General features: G+C 33.1%; 3 protein-coding genes across 4 annotated transcripts; 1 reads left to right on the forward strand and 2 right to left on the reverse strand.

Annotated features, from left to right (window-relative positions):
- The first annotated feature begins 2,290 nt into the window (after positions 1–2,290).
- Positions 2,291–5,616, forward strand: LOC113854926 (serine carboxypeptidase-like). The gene is made up of 9 exons (XM_027486263.1): positions 2,291–2,677; positions 3,408–3,576; positions 3,752–3,871; positions 4,102–4,245; positions 4,339–4,489; positions 4,668–4,756; positions 4,866–5,124; positions 5,204–5,337; positions 5,421–5,616. The coding sequence occupies exons 1-9, from the start codon at positions 2,334–2,336 to the stop codon at positions 5,541–5,543; spliced, it is 1,533 nt and encodes a 510-aa protein (XP_027342064.1). The 5' UTR covers positions 2,291–2,333; the 3' UTR covers positions 5,544–5,616.
- Positions 5,617–5,847: 231 nt separating this feature from the next.
- LOC113855945 lies at positions 5,848–7,168 on the reverse strand. Its single transcript, XM_027487573.1, has 3 exons — positions 7,099–7,168; positions 6,255–6,587; positions 5,848–6,011 (listed from the first exon to the last, which is right to left on the reverse strand). Exons 1-3 carry the CDS (start codon positions 7,166–7,168, stop codon positions 5,848–5,850), a joined length of 567 nt encoding a protein of 188 aa, XP_027343374.1.
- Positions 7,169–7,182: 14 nt separating this feature from the next.
- On the reverse strand, positions 7,183–10,013 carry LOC113855249 (alpha-L-fucosidase 1). Of its 2 annotated transcripts, none has more exons than XM_027486806.1 (3): positions 9,346–10,013; positions 8,440–8,682; positions 7,183–8,021 (listed from the first exon to the last, which is right to left on the reverse strand). In XM_027486806.1, the coding sequence occupies exons 1-3, from the start codon at positions 9,966–9,968 to the stop codon at positions 7,253–7,255; spliced, it is 1,635 nt and encodes a 544-aa protein (XP_027342607.1). In that variant the 5' UTR covers positions 9,969–10,013; the 3' UTR covers positions 7,183–7,252. The 2 variants fall into 2 exon arrangements, with proteins under 2 accessions (XP_027342607.1, XP_027342608.1); XM_027486807.1 differs by having other exon boundaries at positions 7,226–8,021; positions 8,536–8,682; positions 9,346–10,000.
- Between the last annotated feature and the right edge of the window lie 9,422 nt (positions 10,014–19,435).

The raw sequence follows: 19,435 nt of genomic DNA on the forward strand, positions 1-19,435 counted from the left end.
TCTCTTTCTCTACAACAATCTCATTTAATATTTTATCGTAACTCTACATCATTCACACAACGCAATTCATCACTTATTTTTCTCTCTCTTCCCACTAATACGATTCATTTATTTTTCTCTTTCTTCACAACTAATCTCATTTAATATTTTCTCGTAACTCTACATCATTCACACAACACAATTCATTTACTTTTTCTCTCTCTTCCCACTAACACACTTTATTTATTTTTCTCTTCCCTTCCCTGATTGGTCTAAGTGTGTCTGCATAACTGTATTTTTAAATTTAAATTTGTATTTTACTTTTTTGTCTCTATTGTGTACGAAACATGTGATATGTGTCACGTTTTAGTTGATTTCGTCTCTATTTTAGATGAAATAGACAAATTAAAAAAAAATAATTTTGTCTCTCTTAAATACAAAATACAGTCTGACGTGGCAAAAATTTACTCCAGACAGGGAATATGTTTATTTTTAATTTTATTTTGGTAAATAATTATTAAAAAATATTTAAAAAATCATTAAGCCGATAAATACGAAAACCCTAGCTACTGAAATAGTGAGATCTATGAGGTGAGGCTCGAATTCAATATCAATGCACCTTGAGAGAGCGTAGTTGGTTGTGTTGGATTTTAATAGCCTTAACCTTCTTTTTTTCACATGACATGTCAAAACTTTTTGCCTAAGTTAGATTATAAAATCATAACTATAAATATATGTACACAAGTTATTTTGGAACCATTAACATAAACTTATAAAGCTTTAGGCTAAGAAACAAATATTCTCTTAAAGTTACTTTACGAGTATTTTACTTGAAGTATTTGTCCACTATATGACCCTTAAGAAGCGTTACCAGATCATTGAAGTAATAGTATATCTTGTTTGTAATGTTAGATCTTCGTAAAACAAGCAACGATCGATGGATAAAGTTGCTCGAAATGCTCACAAAGCAAAACAAACTTGACGCGATTTCTTGCCATATTTTGTTCTTTTTGTCTTAGAGATTGGTCATGGTAGGGTCCAACCTGGCTGTAAAGAGTAACACCTCTCTGATCTTTATGTTATGTTGATCACAAACGGCACTTTGAGCCTTCAGGTTGAATACTTTCACAGCATCTCGTTGTATGAATCTGACCCAATAACTATATTCATGTCTCAGGTGGTAAGAATTAATAAAATGAAGATTAGATGGAAATCTTCAGTTCAAAATCATATATAATTAACGGATTTATCTAAGTTATTTTATAAGATAAATAATACAATTCTTGGTGGACTAATAAAATTTTATCTTTAAAAAATTAAAATATTAATTTCCAATGCTTTTGATAATTGATACCCAAAGGTGAATAGATAGGTCTTCCGGTTAACTTTGATTCTAAAGATGTTGATCGTCTTGTACGCCACTCATAGTTATAATACCATGAACTGAAAACCATATATTAAAATAAAAATAACATAAAGTGGGGTTTATAAAATGGTTGGGTACACACATCAGTTTTCTTTGTTCAAATAGTGTTTGCGTGTGCATGTATTTAAGGCACCACTATCATATCTTACACGCAACACTTACTAAGCTCCTTCACTGGCTTCACAAATACAGAATATACGATGCCAAGCGTTTTAAATTTTTTAACGTAAAATCAATTGTATCTTATAAGAATTGTGGATGTTAATCGTGACATAATGATATGACGGATGAGGAACAAGATAAATGTTTTGTAACAAATAAAAGGTGTTTAAGATAAGAAGTGTTGATCATTTAGCACCTCTCGAAAAGAAGAAATAAAATAATTGTTTATTCATCAAATGATAAGCGTGTCATCAAGAAAAAAAGTTAGGAAATATAAATTTTTTTTGCATTACATCTTTTTTTCCTTCCTCCATCTATTTTAATTCCATGTTATTTTTCAATTACTCATCATAAAATGTTAAAGAACGCACGGGAAAGGAGGCCACATTTGCAAGACATGCTAACTGGTCGTCCGTCACTTAACTTTTAGCAATGAAATAGCCTATTTATTGATTTGATTAAAAATTATGTGTATGGAAATATATCTATTTATTTTAAGAGCAAGTCTCAATGTACTTGTTTTATTAATTGTTTTTATAAATATCAATTTCTCTTATAATAACACAGGCTTTAATAATTTATTTTTTGCCTAGAATTTTCCTTATAAGAAAAGCCTCAGGTAGTTATTTGAAAATAGCAACCTGAAAGTGCTTTGAAACCGCTAACTTTTTCCACTAGACCAAGGCAGCCAAAGCAGTTTGCATACGTAGCCAGTACTATAAATCCAAAATTATTGCCACGCTTTTATGCAACGAAGGAAAACAACATGGCATCATCGTCAAGGTTCCTCAAAATGTGTCTGTTTTCTACGTTGCTCTTCCTCATCTTCATTTCACCTTCTTTCTCATCTCCTTATTATCCCACAAGCAATGACCTTCGCTTTTCTTCAACAGCATCTCTCCCAAAACTAATGGCAGAAAAACTCATTAGAGGGCTTAACCTCTTCCCAAAAGATTCCATTAACACACTTGTGAATGACCCTCATGATGTCACAGGAACCATTGTGGAGAAGAGGTTCACTTTTCCTAGTCTTGCTGCGTCAGCACCTTCTGTTGAAGATCTTGGTCACCATGCAGGCTATTATCGCCTTCCTCGTTCCAAAGCTGCAAGGTAAAGATGAAAACACCGACATGCGTTTTCTAGTTTGAATTGAGTTTTGTTAGTTTCATCCTTGTTCAGTAATAGTAGTTGTATTCATGTTAGAAAGATAGTGATGAAGAGTTTTTTCTTTTTTTTCTGTGATTTTGAGGGGCTATTTAGCTTGCGTACTGCTTTATTCAGTTAGGTAGAGAAAGTAAAGTGCCAAGAGGGATATTTTGGTTTAAAGCAACCCAAGTTAAAATTCTTGTAACCAATAGTTGAAGCCATGTCATATGAATTGAATAATGTGTCACAAAAGATTGATGATTAAGATCAAATAATTGTTCCACGGTTCCACCCCTTTATCCTGTTTTACAGAAAGCTGTTACTGGAATCTCGGGTCACTCAATTAAAAGTTATTCACTTTTGATTTTAAAGTGACTTCTGAGTAACATTGAAGAACCATAAATTTGTCCCACAAGTAACATGTTTGTTTGACACATCACATGCATGCCGTCATCACAGCAAAATGTAATTTCACTAGGTTATGTCATTCTGCCTGAATCTCAATCAACTTAATTAAATTTATTGCTACATATATATAGCTATAATACTGGTTTAGGTTAGTTATCAATGCAGCAGTACTTTGGTTGCTAATTAGTAAATTTGAAGTTTATCTTTTTTGTAAATAATTAGGAGATAATATGTGGTCCTGCTTTGTATTGAATGAAAAAATAATCTTTTTCTTTGTCATTTGCAGGATGTTCTACTTTTTCTTTGAATCTCGGAACAGTAAGGATGACCCCGTTGTCATATGGTTGACGGGAGGACCAGGATGCAGCAGTGAACTAGCTTTGTTCTACGAAAATGGTCCCTTTCAGTTTACCAAGAACTTGTCTCTTGTGTGGAACGACTATGGCTGGGATAATGTAGCTATCAATTGATTCAATTCCCCTTGTCTTTTTCTCACTTTTGTTCTCTCTCGCATATAACTTCTTGCAATAAATGCTATTGTTTTTCTATTTTGCGATAACTCAAAGAACCAAGTTGTTACAGTAAATTTGCTTTATATTGACTCCAATACGGTATTTTCTTGTTTTGTAGGCATCAAATATTTTATTTGTAGACCAACCCACGGGGACGGGTTTCAGCTACACTTCTGATGACAGTGACATTCGACATGATGAAGAGGGTGTTAGCAATGACTTGTATGACTTCTTGCAGGTAATTCAATTTGATAAGTGATTAAAGGAAATAATTTATAATAACATCAAACTCAATCATTTTTTTATTTTATATATTACGTGTATTTAATGGTTAAACTATATTCAACTTTGGTGAGTGACACAAATTAAAAATGCAAGATGGTATGCATACCATCTAAGTTTTAAAACGTATGTTAGACTCTGCCGTTGTGCTTACATATGATCCACTAAATTTTACAATAATGACAGGCATTTTTCAAGGAGCACCCTCAGTTCACTAAGAATGACTTTTATATTACTGGGGAGTCATATGCTGGACACTATATTCCAGCTCTTGCATCCAGGGTTCACCAAGGAAACAAAGCAAAAGAAGGAATTCATATAAATCTAAAGGTCTTGTACTATCTCATGATTTACATTACACTATGAAAGGTTAATTAATTGTTCGTGATTGTGTTGATCCCTTTGACCCTATTTAATAAACAGGGTTTTGCAATTGGTAATGGGTTAACCAATCCTGAAATCCAGTACCAGGCGTATACAGACTATGCATTAGACAGGGGACTGATTAAAAAGGCTGATTATGACAGAATCAAGAAGTTGATCCCACCATGTGAACAGGCCATAAAAACTTGCAGTATGAATAACTTCCTGAATTTTTTTTGTTTCCCTTTCCACTCATAACTTTCTTAGCCACAGAGCGGGTGAACATAGAAAAGAAAAGCACATGATGGGAGAAATATTTACCAATTTATTGCTCTAGTCACAATTTACTTTTGTTAATCGACACTCTTCATTTGAACTTGATTTGTCAGGCACTGAAGGTGGAGACACATGCACATCCTCGTTATATGTTTGCGATGACATATTCAATCAGATCTTGTCCGTTGCCGGCAACATTAATGTAAGATATCATAGATTCATTGAAAAAAAAAAGAAGGATACTTTGACAAACATGATATAAAAATAATGCAGATTGATTTTACTGACACCTTCTGTTATTCTGACTGCAGTATTATGACATTAGAAAACAATGTGAGGGAAGTCTGTGTTATGACTTCTCCAACGTGGAGACATTCTTAAACAAGAAGAATGTGAGGGAGGCTTTAGGTGTTGGGGACTTGGACTTTGTTTCATGCAGTAGCACAGTGTATGCAGCAATGATGCAAGACTGGATGAGAAATCTTGAAGTGGGTATTCCTGCTCTTCTTGAGGATGGAATCGAGGTGCTTGTCTATGCTGGAGAAGAAGATCTCATTTGCAATTGGCTTGGTAAGCCAACAACTTACTCAATTATGGAACCAATAATGCTTGTATCAATAACCATAAAAATGTGGTTGTCATTGGACAGGGAATTCAAGGTGGGTTCATGCAATGGAATGGTCAGGTAAAAAAGAATTTGGGGCATCTCCTGCAGTCCCATTTTTGGTTGATGGTGCAGAAGCTGGAATGCTGAAAAGCCATGGACCACTGGCTTTCCTCAAGGTTTGTGTTCAAGGGTTTATTGATGAGCATGGCAGCGTTAATTCACTTTTGGTGACTTTATTTATTGATTTATGCATAAACAGGTAAACGAGGCTGGTCATATGGTCCCTATGGATCAACCAAAAGCGGCACTTCAGATGCTTAGAACCTGGATGCAAGGGAAACTGACAATGACAAAGGGTGGAGATAATGTCTCTCCTAAATGATTCACTCTTGGCACAAAACACCAGCCTTCTCTTTGCAATAGATATTGATGACATTTGTTTGTGTATATTGGAAGGGTGGAAAGTGGAATGAAATTTTCTTTTCTTTCTAAAGCAAATATTGAATTCTTGGCCTTTATGTTTCTACAATCACTGGAACTGTGCATCGAAGAATTTGGAACAATATTGATTATTGAATACATTCAGCAATAAAGCATGACCTTAAAAAAGAAGAGGAGGTTACAATAATGAAAAGAAAGGAAATATCAATAAGTAGACATTGAAAATAAAGTAAAGTGAAGCATAGTTATGGTGATCCATAGCATTGTTTCAAAACCTCAAATACAGGGCGAAATTGAGAGCTCAAAGGAATAGCTGATGTCAGTCTTAGATTCTGTGCATTGCCATTCATTGGTTTGGATAGAGTCATTGTGAACATCTCTCCCTTCAGTATTTCACTTACAGTCACCTCTGCACCCCAAAGCCAGTCCAAAAATAAATAAATACCAGTTAATGAAACATGCTTGGATACCCAACTTTTTTTTTTTTAATCAAAACATACATCTTTATCTTCTCCCAGAGGTAATTCTGTTCCAGTCCCGTAAAAATCACAAACTAATAGTGACGCTTGTCTTATGTCTTAAATTTAATAATAAAGCTTATTAAGATAAAAGGAAGACAAGTTATGAAGTAAAATGGAAAGGAAGAGAATACCAGAAAATGGGTGTAGTTTCGCAAAATGGAAAAAGTGATCGGCGGAGCAGCCAAATAGGGTAGTGGCAACCCTATCGAAGCAGACGAGAGTGAGAACGTCAGTGTCTGTTGCAACTGACATGAGGATTCGGAAGAGTCGTTTGGAGTGGGAGGAATTGCAGAATGCGCAGAGAAGTGTTGCCGTTGAAAGAGTCCTTTCACATACACCGCACACTCTGTAATGCATATTGCTGTGATCTATGCTTAAAACCGCGCACGTTACTCTTTCTCTGCTTCCTTCTTCTTCTTCCATCTCTCTCTTCAAATTTCCTCTCCCAGTCAATAAGCTTTTATCTCCACCGATGAGAGATATTTATATTGGCAGCGGATAATAATTACTTAAATTTTATTTAATTATTTTGTATTTATGTTCTAAATTTGATTATATAATTTATTGACATAAATTTAAAATAATTAATTATAAAATATTTTCATTAGTTATTTATACTATGATATTATAATTTTTTTTCACATTGTAAATTAAGTAACTATCCTTGCAATTTTAAGAGAAGTTATCTAATAGATCATATATTTATGTTAATTTTCTCTCCTCTCTCATAGGATTCGGTACAGTTTATATAACCTTATTATTTTGTTTTATTACTGACCAAATCAATAAAAAATTAAGAAGTTGAAGAAAATCAGCCACTAAAGCAATATGTATTAAGGTCTTCTTAACAAATACTTTTAAAACGTTAATTAAGATATTAATTAAAAACTGATTAAAATTATGATAAAAATGAGTTTTTTGAGTGAATGTATTGGTATTGCCAACATTTTTCAATATTATTCATTAGGACAATACGGAGTACTAAAAACAGTGCAAAAGAAAATACAAATTCTTTGAGATCTTGCTCTTCTGGATATCTCCACATTTCAGGAATTATAAAGGAGCAAAGAAATTTAGTGTGTATTAGCCACGAAAAAATGTTTTCAAATTTTACAATTACAAAAAAAAATTACATTGCAGCAATTGGGGAATTGTTGTTGTATGTAGTATTGTGACGAACTAGGCTTGCATTGAAATAGGCCAATGATTTTACATCAGATACTTCACTCAAAACGGTAACTGAATCCATGTAGATTCCTATGTATGATATCAATGGGTCTGCACGTGACTTGTCAACAACAAGCTTCAAATGCTGACATTGTAGTTTAGGAAACAGCAACAGCCTCTGGTATCCAATTGTTGTGGCAGTTATAACTCTCTTCCATAAACCATCTTGGTGCAAAGCCTCAAGGTGAAACTCAATCACACGTTGTCCCATGTAAATAGGCTCTTGCACTTGCAGAACATTGAAGGATACTTGTTCTTGGAGATTTATGTACAATACCCATTTTGATTTGTTTTCTTCAGGAGCCCAATATGTGTGCATACCTTCTTCAAGAACATTGTGAGGACTAAAGGGAGAGTCTTGAATTCCTCCTCTTGTGCTGCTGGCATTAACAAGAGCGTTTGTAGCCAAATTATGCGAAAATATCGACCTTCGAAGTTCACTGAATTCTTTAAGCACTTGGATATCCTCAGATGAAATCAGACCTGAGGTGTTTGGAGGCACATTCAGAAACAGCTGACAGTTTCGACCGACAGATTTATAGTATATCTCAAGAAGACTCTTAGCAGACTTTGGAAGTTCTGAAGCATGCCAAAACCAACCAGGTCTTATAGAGACATCACACACAGCAGGTACCCAATCAGGACCATCTGGGTCTCCCTTCATTTGGTATCTGTTAAATGACCAAAACATTTGGTAAATATCTATATTAGTCATAGGTAGAAAACAAGATCTACGAGTCTATGGATAACACAAAGACTAGTACATTGTTCACATGCCACTCACTTCCAGAGCATTTCTACTCATCTACATTTTACTCCGGTATGAAGCCTTGCCATGGATACATGCAACAAAGAACTAATGACTGAAGTTTACATTGTTCAACTTCATTTACAATAAGCTCAATCCTCTGAATATCAATGTATGAATTTCAAAATTTAGGTATGAAAAAATGCTTGGCGCAGCTCATACACCATGCAATTAGCATTAATTATTATTTATATGATGGTGGTTGACAATAAAATAAAAACCTAAACATAATTTGAAAGAGAGGAAAACAAATATTAGGAGTCGTAGGAAATAGAACTGACTCTTGATCATTGTCAGCATCACCAATTCCAACGGCAGTCCTGTTGAAAAGAGACCAACACGTGGAGTCAGCAACACCATTTTCATTTCCAACCCACCTTATGTCAGGGCCTGAATCACTAAAAATAGTGGCCCCTGGTTGGAGCTGGTGAATCAGAGAAAACCAACTTTCAAAGAGATATTCAATGTCCTTCTCCCCTTCTCCTTTTGCACCATCCAGAAAAACGTCCTTTATATCTCCATACCTGGTTTGAATGCACTAATTATTAAATCAAAAAATGGAATCCATATTAGAAGCACATTGCGAAATAACAGAAAAAAAAATCACCGGATCAAGCTAACTCATAAATATCAACCTCGTGAAGGCAAAAACTAAATCTGGTTTAGGAAAAATAAAATGGCTACGCTAATGTGCGCTTGGTTCTAAATAGAGCGACGAAACGATGTATTCCAATCTTAAATCACATAACAACTTGAACATTGTGATATACACTTCAGAATTGAGATTAAAACAAGGGTGGATCTTCTGCAGCTTTTCAAAAACTGCCTGAGATCTCAGCCAAAGAAAATGTTTGTTACTATGTAGAATTTTAGTAAGTAGTATAATTTAATAAATGGTAGGCATTAGATCGAGCATTCCACCCTACGTAGAAGTTTTTTTCGTTTGCTATGTAAACCCGGTAATCATATGCTTGTAATATAAATATTAAATTATTAAATTATCACCAGCTAAACTAATCTCATGTGCATAACTAACCAGATAAGTAACAAATCTAACTATATACAGTCACAAGATAGAAGCTTCGAACTCGTGAAAGCAAATAAATTCAGTGAGTTACTGAAGAAATCAGAAACGACCCATTAACATAGAAAGATGAACCACAACACAAACTCAGATTCATAGTTACCTAGTGAGTAACTCGGTCATTTGGGCCAAATAAAACTCGTTATACCGCAGAGAGTCACCGAATGAAGGCTCGTGTCGATCCCAAGGAGAAAGGTAAATTCCGACTCCGACGCCGGCGTCCTTGGCGGCGGCGGCGAGCTCGGCGACGACGTCGCCGTTCCCATTTTTCCATTTGCTGGAACGGACGGAATAATGGGTGTAATCAGAAGGCCACAAGCAGAAACCGTCGTGGTGTTTAGTGGTAATGATTACTCGAGAAAAGCCAGAATCTTTTGCGACCCTTATCCACTGAGATGCGTTGAGTTTGGTGGGGTTGAAGGTGGAAGGGTGGACGTGGCCGGAACCCCACTCTGAGTCGGAGAATGTGTTCATTCCGAAGTGGATGAAGAGGGCCATGTTTCCCAGTTGCCATTGGAGCTGAAATGCGCTTGGGAGGGGTAAAATTGGAAGAGGTGGTGGCTTCCGGTTTGATACTGAACACGATGCAGGGATAAAAGAGGAACAAAGACCCAGAAAGAGTATTTGAATTGCGAGATTGGGTCGTGTACAAGTTGAGATTTTGGCTCTGGGATTGTGAGCTTTGCAACAGAGTCTTAATATCGTGTACGCGTTCATGTTCGTCATCGTGTTCGGGTTGACCTCAACTGTAACACTTAGCAGTGTTTGGTTAGTCTTAAATGACGATACTGCCATACACACTGATTTTGTTGTTGGGTAATTATGTCTTTTTCTCGAAGTTGTCTTTTTTTGGCGTAAAAAATCGATGCGCTATTGGATGTTGGTTATATGGGCCAACAAACCCAGGTCCGGTAACTAGTTGGACTCGAAGTGTTGCCCACAACAATTAGTTTTTAGTTTGAAGCCTTTTTTCAGAAACAAGACCTGAGTTGACCAAAAACATTCATTTCCAGTCTCGAGAATCCTTGCCTAAACTCTGTTTCACTAATCGATAATCTTCAATTAATGGTATACTAGTCAGATATTAGCATTATACTTAACTTGTACCTTCAATTAAAAGTAAAGCTTTTATCAATAAAAAACATTTACTATATAAGAATCAAATGCATGTTTTTTAACCATTAAGCAATATTTAATATTTTTTAATTATTGATTACATTAATCATTGTGACAAATTAGTCATCTTTTTTCAAGAAAATATTCTTATTGAAAGTGTTAGGTGTGATTGTGAACTAATTAAATAAGAATATTTTTTAGAAAGTTAATATTCTTATTTTTTAAAAAAGTAAATGTTAAGTATCAGTCCCAAGAGTATTGGCTAAGAAATCAAATAAGAAATTTATTAAAAAAATATATTTATAAAATTATTATTTTATATTATATATTATTAAATTAAATTTCTAATAAAAATATAAACAAATTATAATATAGATGAAAAAGATACCTTTTATTATATTAATTTTTTACTTTTATTTTTTAACTCTTTATGTATCACTGAGTAAAATTTTATCTCCCCTTATATAAGTCATGTATTTTTAAGGTTGATATTTTTTTTTTATTTCAGTAAATTGTGTTCATATATTTTATTTTATTGCATAAGCATAAAATTGTATTATTTTTAAATGATATAATGTATTGAATTTTATTTTTAAATGATTAATTTGTATTAAATATCATTATTTTCTTAACTAATCTAACTTACAATGTGTTGCTGCTTTTTTTTTGGGATTTCAGTTTTTTTTATATTGTATTTTGATCTTATGGTTTAAAAAAAATTTCAATTAATGTCAAGTAATATAGTTTTTTAAAATTGAATATTTTTAAAATAATTTTACTAAAAGAATATAATTTTTCTTAGGACTACTTTTTGATTTCGACCAAAGAAAAAAGTAAAGGTTGTTTTTTTTCTATTAAATAATTTGTCAAAGCATTCAATATATTAGTTATAGATAATTGTTATATGTTATAATTAAATAATGTATGAAGTCAAAAACTTGAATTGTGTGTATATACGTCTGAGGAGAACAAGAAAGTTGGGCAATCAACTTCATATCAGAAAGAAGAGCTTGCTGCAGATAAGGAACACCATACAAAAATAAGCTCATAAGAAAGCTGATGGTGATTATGCGTTCGGATATTTTTTAATTTGTGTAGCATGGCATATTTTTTAATTTATGTAGCATGACACTAAAGACGGAAGTGAATTCGAGCAATTGACGTCTACAAACCTTCAAGATGTTATTGTCAAACTCCATTGATGAACTAGGATTTTCAGACTCATCTCTGAGCTTAAGATCGACGATCTATCTGGGACATAGTTATGTACTAAAGGAAATGAGTTTTTTAATTACAACTTGTAAATTAACCTTAAAACGTGAAGACATATATAGTAAAATAGAATTAGTGAATATATCTGAATTGCCAAGCCTGCAACAAAGTGGCAATGAGGTAAGCGCAGCGAGCTTCGGCAGCGACTTGGAAAATCTGTGCAAAGGTGAGAAGGGGTCTATTCCAATCACTCATACTACCATTCCGAGTAAGCCTGACTCCAGTGAAACCCAGATATTCTTCAACGATCATCTCTAGTGGAGCACCAGCGACTTCATTCCTAACCAATCGAACCAAATCCAAAGGATCACCCCTCAATTGCAGCGCGTGCCGCGATTGCCACAGCATCGCTCTATCGTGACGGTTCCAGAACCCCACGAAGGTGAACCCACGGTTCCACAGGAAGTGTCGCAGTTCACTCGGCACGAATTCGGCGCGTGAGATTTGGAAAATCAAACACCGTTGCCCCACGCACAACTGCACTGTGTCCGCCGCTCGTGAGCCGCTGTTACTCTACTGCACGCCGAGACCCACCACGGCTGTGCGGTTGTTGACGGAGACCTGATTAATATCATGGTTTCATTCAGCCATCGCCTTGCCACGGTACCGGACGCCGTGACGGTGACGATGAAGGTGTCTTTGTCGATGTTCACGCAGTAGGTGCCGGAGCGGTTAGTCAGTAACCAGCGGTTGCACGTGATCGTCATTAATTATTGTATAAAGTAATACAAACTTTTTTTAAAAAATAAAACCACGTTTTCAAATATTATTATAAACAAAATAAGTGCCGAAATTTACTGACTTGAATTAATTAGACTAAGACTCGGGACCCAATGCGATGTTCAGATCAAATTATAAAATTAGAAGAATAAAAGTATAAAACACAACAAAAACGCATTTCCATGGGTTGCCCACACGCCAAACGTTACCTAAATATAATGCAAATTAAAATAAGAACGTCCCATGAGAACAAATATAAGAATGTGCCAATGGCAGATAAGTGAAGTCACGTCATAAGAACAACGAGAGGGTGCGAACAGAAAACTGATTTGGTGACCAATGACCATGAAATTGGTGTACAGCTCCTAATGATCACACTGCTTTGACTACTCTCACTCTCTCTCTCTCTCTGTGTTTGTTAGCAAAGGTGCCATATTAAATTAACCAACCCATTAATCACATATATTTAACCATTGGGTAGCTCTAGCTAGTTTCAAATTCAAAGTTGCAAACCAATCCTTACCAACCTCATCAAACAAAAGGAAATTGGTAATCAAGCAGTAAAATGTTAGCTTTCTTTAATTAATCTATCACAGGTTATAGTTAATATAAATCAAATAGAGCTAGCAAAGTAAAAATAAATATATGTGAAGATAATGAAGTTTGAAATTATCCCTAGCAATTTGCACTATGTTATTTGCATGAGGTGACTGATTGATTGGTCCTTCTCCCTTTCCCTAGTTCTTAGACCATGGCCACAGCCACAGGGAATACAGAGCCACACGAGACCCCCACGCCTTCCCTACTAAATTTCTCTGCTCTTCTTCAGTCTTCACCACTCAACTAATGACCAACCAACCAACCCTTATTTATCCATATGTATACATGCATGTCATATTCATAAATGAATGCGAATACCATTTAGTAAAAATTTAATAAAGCAAATCAAACAAGAAGAAGCAAAGCAATACTATATAGCTAGCTTCACCTGAAAGGTGTACGTAGATAAATGTATCTAAGCCATGGGACACATATACTTGAGTGTTTGACCGACACAAGCATACATACATACTTTTAACATGGCCATTGCCTATATTACTCGAAAACTAGGCACAGCCAAGTGTCTACAATCATACATATATGTCATACAGTCGCAGCTACTCTACGAATTCACTATTACTGCCACAATCACACTGTTGAGAGCGTGCATGCACGTGCGGGGAAGTGTCATTTCGTGGGGTCTACACCCTCAGGAGTCAGGACTAAGGACACGTTTCGACCTACCAATAAAGTTAAGAGCCTTGAAACTTTGAATGGAAAATTGAAAATGAAAGTGATATAACTTCATTAATTTTCTTTATAATTATTATTATATCGTCACGGGCCAGCCAAGATATATCTGTTCGTCAATCTCAGTTTAGTTTTAATTTATGAGCACTTGTTTGACTTTTCTCATCTATCATTTTCAATCATTCACATTTTACCAATTTGATCAATTAGTTTTAGCTTAAGTAATTAAACCCTTTCAATTATAGCATTTTATTGTTCACATTTTTAAAGTAAGAACGTTGAAGGAGCTTCTGAATAATTAACTATCTTAAATTTATAAGTATTATTAAAAAAATTAATAATAATACTTATTTTAACACTGAGTTTAGATGTTATATATTATATATATTATAATTTGTACATTATATCTGCTAGACATTTAAATTGGATGTTAAAATAATTTTATTTAAAATTAAAATATAATATATAAGTTGATTCTAGTTTATGCGGGGAGGTTAAGGTATTATTTTTTGAGTTTATTTTGTGTTTTTTTTTTTAACTTCATGGAAAATTTTATCTTGATTGGTTTCATGTATGCATGTTTACTTCCATTTTGTCTACTAACAATTGCTAGCGCTGAAGAATCGCATAAAACAAAACTCAAGACTGCAGAATAATCGAGATATAGACAAGAGACAAGTTCAAGCTTCATACTGTTAAAATGCAAATCCCTGGTGCATTATTCAGTGTAACTCCGTAATTAAATCGCTACCTAGAGTTTCGAGTATGAATAATTGGATGATAAATGTAGGAAAGAATGCAAAAATTTTGACCGATAAGAGTTTTACAATTGAATCACATGTTTAACTATTATTGGCTTTACTTTGTGTAATTAATGTAATATCAATCAGCACCGAATTAAATTAATGCCACAGAACAAGAAGATACAAGTGGAAGCGAAATGTTAGCTAAGTATAAGGCTACACCGTCCTTGATTTCATTTTCATTATTAATGATTTTAATTAATATTACTACAATAATGCATAGGCGATCAGAGACTAAACTTTTTTCCAGCTTAGTTTGCCAACCGCTGAGAAAAGGTAAAGCATCATCATCTCTGTTATCTGAGAGTCAGTGCACAAGACTGCATCAGTCCCTTTAATTATTTGTTTTGGTAACATCATATTCGAAAGATTGATAAATACATAAAATAATAATGATATTTTTTTATTAAATTAAAATATTTATTATATTTTTCTATTTTGTATGCAATAAATAAATTTTAATAAAAAGATTCTCACTTTTAGTTATTTAAATTTAATCTTAAAGATCAATATTAATATTATTTCTATTTAATTAATTAAATTGAGTTTGGAAATGGAACGGGAAGAAAAGATACGAAAGACTATATTTTGCATGATAGAATAACAGACGATTTTAATTTAGCACAATCAAAAAAAGAAAAAGATGAGTAGTGCTTATTAATATTTTATCAATATATAATTAATTACATGTCACAAAATTGAGAATAAAGGTCCGCGCGCGCAAATATACGTAAAGACAACAATGTCAACATAAACATATTAATTGGCCACTATCGATTAAGCTGTTCAAATATTTGTGCACAAAGAACTTTATCGTTGCATTGAATTGTTAAAGCAAGTTAATAAAAAAAAAGTTCATCTTTTAAAATTGCAGTGTTTTATTACTGATTTGCTACCTCAAATTGTCCAAGCCTAATGAAACCTTCCATTCACAATCTCGGATTCTGATCTCTTATTTGAAAAATATGCAAGCTTGAGTCAATCTTGATATTGCAAGTAACATTAACAACTTTATAATTTGACTGTATATATATAACTCGGCTTTTCGTCACATCATCATATGCATTCAACGTTCCGATGCAACCTTATTCAAGAACTAATATTATTCTATGTACACCCTCTACTCCTGTCTCATATCCTGCCACCAGATTGATGCTGCTGCTTTTGAACTGCTTGTCACAACTTTATACAGCATCACATTATATCACAAGACTACTGAAATATTTTGGGTACACAAGCAATAGATTTAGTTTGATTCATATAGCCCCTAATTCTCATAGACTTAGCTATATATATGTTTTCCTGAATAAATCTATTATTACGTATATCACTGTCGTTCTCAACACTTTTATTCTATAAATTGTCAAATTTTTTAGTATAGGTACAAAAATAGCTAATTAAATAAAATAACACGAAAAAAATAGTTTTGGATATGTGCAAGAACATGGAGTGATTTTATTTTTCATTTTTTGTATATGTTGATTACAATATATCTGGGTGGGGATCGATTATTATATTTGGATGGTGAAACATTGCTTTCATATGGAGATAATGACTGCTATATTTGTATATAGTGGTCAAAGATTAGAGTAACTGTTATAAGCACTATATACAGTGATACTTCCAGCCAGAAAGTAAGAACAAAGATGCAGGCATTATATATAGGTAGCTTATAAAAAGAGTGGACTCTAAACTAAAGCCAGCATATCTTCCTAGATCCCTGCCTACCGACGAAGATTAGTTTGTTTTAATCTTTAGAAATTATAAAGTTTACTTTATGACTAGCTTCCACTATATTCTTCTTTTACACGAAGAAGACTTTCCTTGTCTCCATTCATTGATTCAACTAAAACAATTTAACAAAAAGGGACAACGTAAACTCATGAAGGAACAACTACTATCAACATTACTTTAATTATAGTAGTTAATTATTTGATCCTTCTTTTGCCAATGTGATAATTTTATTCCAATAACAAAATATTCTTCTAAACTTACACTGTAAGAAAAAAAAAACTATGAATTTGATCATGATGAGATACGAAAAGTACTTTAATATATTATCAATTAGGTATTAGGAAAACATCATTTAATTTTGGTTTTTTCCTCCCCTTTTCCATAGGCATGGTTAAAATTAATAAAACAAATCGACTCCCCTTGAAGGTTTGTGGTTGGTTATAAAGCATTGATTAAATTTTTAATACAAAATAATACGCAGTTTATTTAATAAAAAATTTAATTTTACAGTTAAATTATTTAAAATTAACACTTATAAGAAAATATTAAATTAAATCAAATTAGTTTGACAATACATATTTTAGATAAATATATTTCCGCCCATATATGTATGCATGCATGTAATTAACTTAACTGTGCTTTGTTACAGTTCCAGAAGACAGACAGAAGACGAAAAGAAAAGAAACAAAAATTATTTTATTAGAAGAATGGGATCGAATACTTAAACATGAGCGTCACGTACTTAATTGGTTAATTACCTTATATTACAATTGCCATAATTTTGAGATGCAGAGAACCGCACAGTATAGTTAGGTGCCAGCAAAAGCATACGTTAGCAATGACACAACTTTCATTAAATAAATCAAAGTATGTAGTATTGAGAGCATTTTGTTTAAACTGATTTCAAAAGATAAGACAATAATTAAAAATAATCATATGTCGTGAAATCATCATAATTAATATGACAAAACTCTATTTGCATAAACTCCCCCGCTTATCATTAAATTTAAAGATAATCCATTATTACGACAGTCAAAATCTTTCATATATCACGTAGAGCTGAATTTTAAAGCCACTGAATAGCTTCCTTCTTCCCTTTTAGTACGTATATATATAGACAGAGAGACTACCAATTATAGGATATTATTCATTTACGACAAATAAGACAAGGATATCCCAAAAGAAGTAAAAACAAAGAGTTATTTATTTATATAACATTTTCAGATAATTTTTTTAACTCTTTTTATTTGATTTAATCCTTTAAATAAAATTTTTGCATCAAATATTTTTTATCTGACTTTTACCTTGCCTCCCGAATCAAAGAAAAAATTGTAAATAACAACATTTTAGACTAATTAAAGTTTTTTATTATTATTATTTTACACTTCCTTCACACTTCACTGTCAAACAATTATTCAAAACTTCAAATTGCTTCTTAAAACCTCTGGTTGCCCACCTAGCAACTACCGAATAGTCACTGATATTGGCTAAATCTCAATCAAACTTATATTACTGGTATTATTTTTTTATCTTCTTTATAAACTCATATTTATGTAAAATATTAAAGTATACTCGCAATTAGCAAAAATTAGAACACAAGTAAAAAAATGAGTTAGAAAAACTAAATTAAATTAAAAGTTTAGATAAACAAAACTGAAATTAAAATTAAAATTAGATGACTAAATATAAATTTTAAAAATAAAAGTGATTTAACTTAATTTTTTACAATATTATTTTATTTATCTTCACCATACCAACTATCTTATATTACTTTTTTTTTCTAAGGACTCATTTGATTACCAAAAAAAAAAAATTGTACAGAAAAGAAAAAGAATGATCAGCACTATACGATACATATAGACACACCATCATGTATGATCAACGAAATTGAATAGGGCCTTTCCAAAGAGACCATAGGTCTCTTCACTATTCTTATATGTCGCCAAGCAACACAAGGCTCCCTATAGGAGGAATGTTATAGCGTGACAAATCATTGAGAATTATTTTGCCTATTTTTCACATTACTGCTGCTATGATGTTTCAGCGCTAAATTTGGACAAGCTATAAAATTGCATTGATTAATTATGTAGTCAATTCGAACACCTGACCAGATAAATTTAATGCCGAAGGATCTGATCCATAGGACCCTATCAAAAATGAAACATAATGATCATTCTCATCACTTACAAAGTTACCATTATTTATAATAATGCAAAGTGGATATACTGTACTAGCTCGTTCCTCAACAGTTATCGTGCATGCAATTTCCCTTGAACCCCAATCTACCTAGCTGGGGAAAGAGTGTAAACGGAGACATCTATTTACGCTTTCACACACACACACACACACACAGATATCTATATATATATATATAGAGAGAGAGAGTTGTGTGTAATTTTGCATCCACAAATTAATATCTAACTATATTTCATTTTTAGTTATAAATTAAGTTTAAGGACATGGTCGTGTGCAGTTGCAAAAGATACACCTACTGCTAGTCTGCTACACAATGATTTTCTGACAACTCAAATAATACTACATAATTAAGTCCATTAATTTCTTGAATATTCAGGTGCGCCCTAATCACACATATTCCTCCCGTTAGATATGTAATTAATTATATTATAATACAAAGTATTTTTAATAATTAAATTGCGTGCAACTTTCCAATTTTTTGTTGTTGTCCTTTTCAATCTTAATGTTTTACTTTTGGCAGAGTGTCAATGCATTAATTAACAATAATAATTAAATATTAGGCCACCCCACTATGCCGAAGAAAACTAAGCCATGCCTCCATTTTGGTCCTTGTGTTTGGATAGAGTCATAAGTCTGGTAGATGTAACCATCACTGCAATAGTTCCTGTTGGGTTATGTCTCTTTGTGTATGACAAACTTTGGATACTTTTGTTTTGTGATTAATTATAGAAGAAAAAGGAAGAAATCTCGGAGTGGAGTTATATGGCCTGGCCAGGGAGCCAACGTTGAAGGTTAGAAAGTTCTCCATGAGAATGAGTCCACATTAGAAGAATGATAAATTAAAATAATTCGTACATAAACGTCTTATCCATGCTTTCATTTCATTTTTGCTTCTCTCCTTCTGTATGCAATAATAAAATAACAATATTTTAACTGTTCAAAAGCTAGGTCTCTTATTATAAGACACAAGCAGTACCCCACCAAGGTTTCATTAGAAAGTGAGGGTTTGGAATTTGGATATATCATAGAGGTTAAGAGGTTTTCTAGAGTTATTGGTGAGAA

This window comes from Abrus precatorius, unplaced genomic scaffold (assembly GCF_003935025.1).
Source record: "Abrus precatorius isolate BTA unplaced genomic scaffold, Abrus_2018 Scaffold11, whole genome shotgun sequence".
In the NCBI taxonomy this organism is placed as follows: Eukaryota; Viridiplantae; Streptophyta; class Magnoliopsida; order Fabales; family Fabaceae; genus Abrus; species Abrus precatorius.

Bases quoted from the DNA above. Each gene is read 5' to 3' on its own strand.
- LOC113854926 (XM_027486263.1), top strand. From the start codon at position 2,334: ATGGCATCATCGTCAAGGTTCCTCAAAATGTGTCTGTTTTCTACGTTG. The intron at 4,246-4,338 runs GTCTTGTACTAT...TTTAATAAACAG, and splicing joins GAATTCATATAAATCTAAAG to GGTTTTGCAATTGGTAATGG. The intron at 4,757-4,865 runs GTAAGATATCAT...TTCTGACTGCAG, and splicing joins CCGTTGCCGGCAACATTAAT to TATTATGACATTAGAAAACA.
- LOC113855945 (XM_027487573.1), bottom strand. From the start codon at position 7,168: ATGTGGAGATATCCAGAAGAGCAAGATCTCAAAGAATTTGTATTTTCT. The intron at 6,588-7,098 runs GTATTGTCCTAA...TCATCGGTGGAG, and splicing joins TGCACTGTTTTTAGTACTCC to ATAAAAGCTTATTGACTGGG. The intron at 6,012-6,254 runs GTATTCTCTTCC...TTTGGGGTGCAG, and splicing joins GAAACTACACCCATTTTCTG to AGGTGACTGTAAGTGAAATA.
- LOC113855249 (XM_027486806.1), bottom strand. From the start codon at position 9,968: ATGACGAACATGAACGCGTACACGATATTAAGACTCTGTTGCAAAGCT. The intron at 8,683-9,345 runs GTAACTATGAAT...CATTCAAACCAG, and splicing joins ATGACCGAGTTACTCACTAG to GTATGGAGATATAAAGGACG. The intron at 8,022-8,439 runs GTCAGTTCTATT...GTCATTTAACAG, and splicing joins GATGCTGACAATGATCAAGA to ATACCAAATGAAGGGAGACC.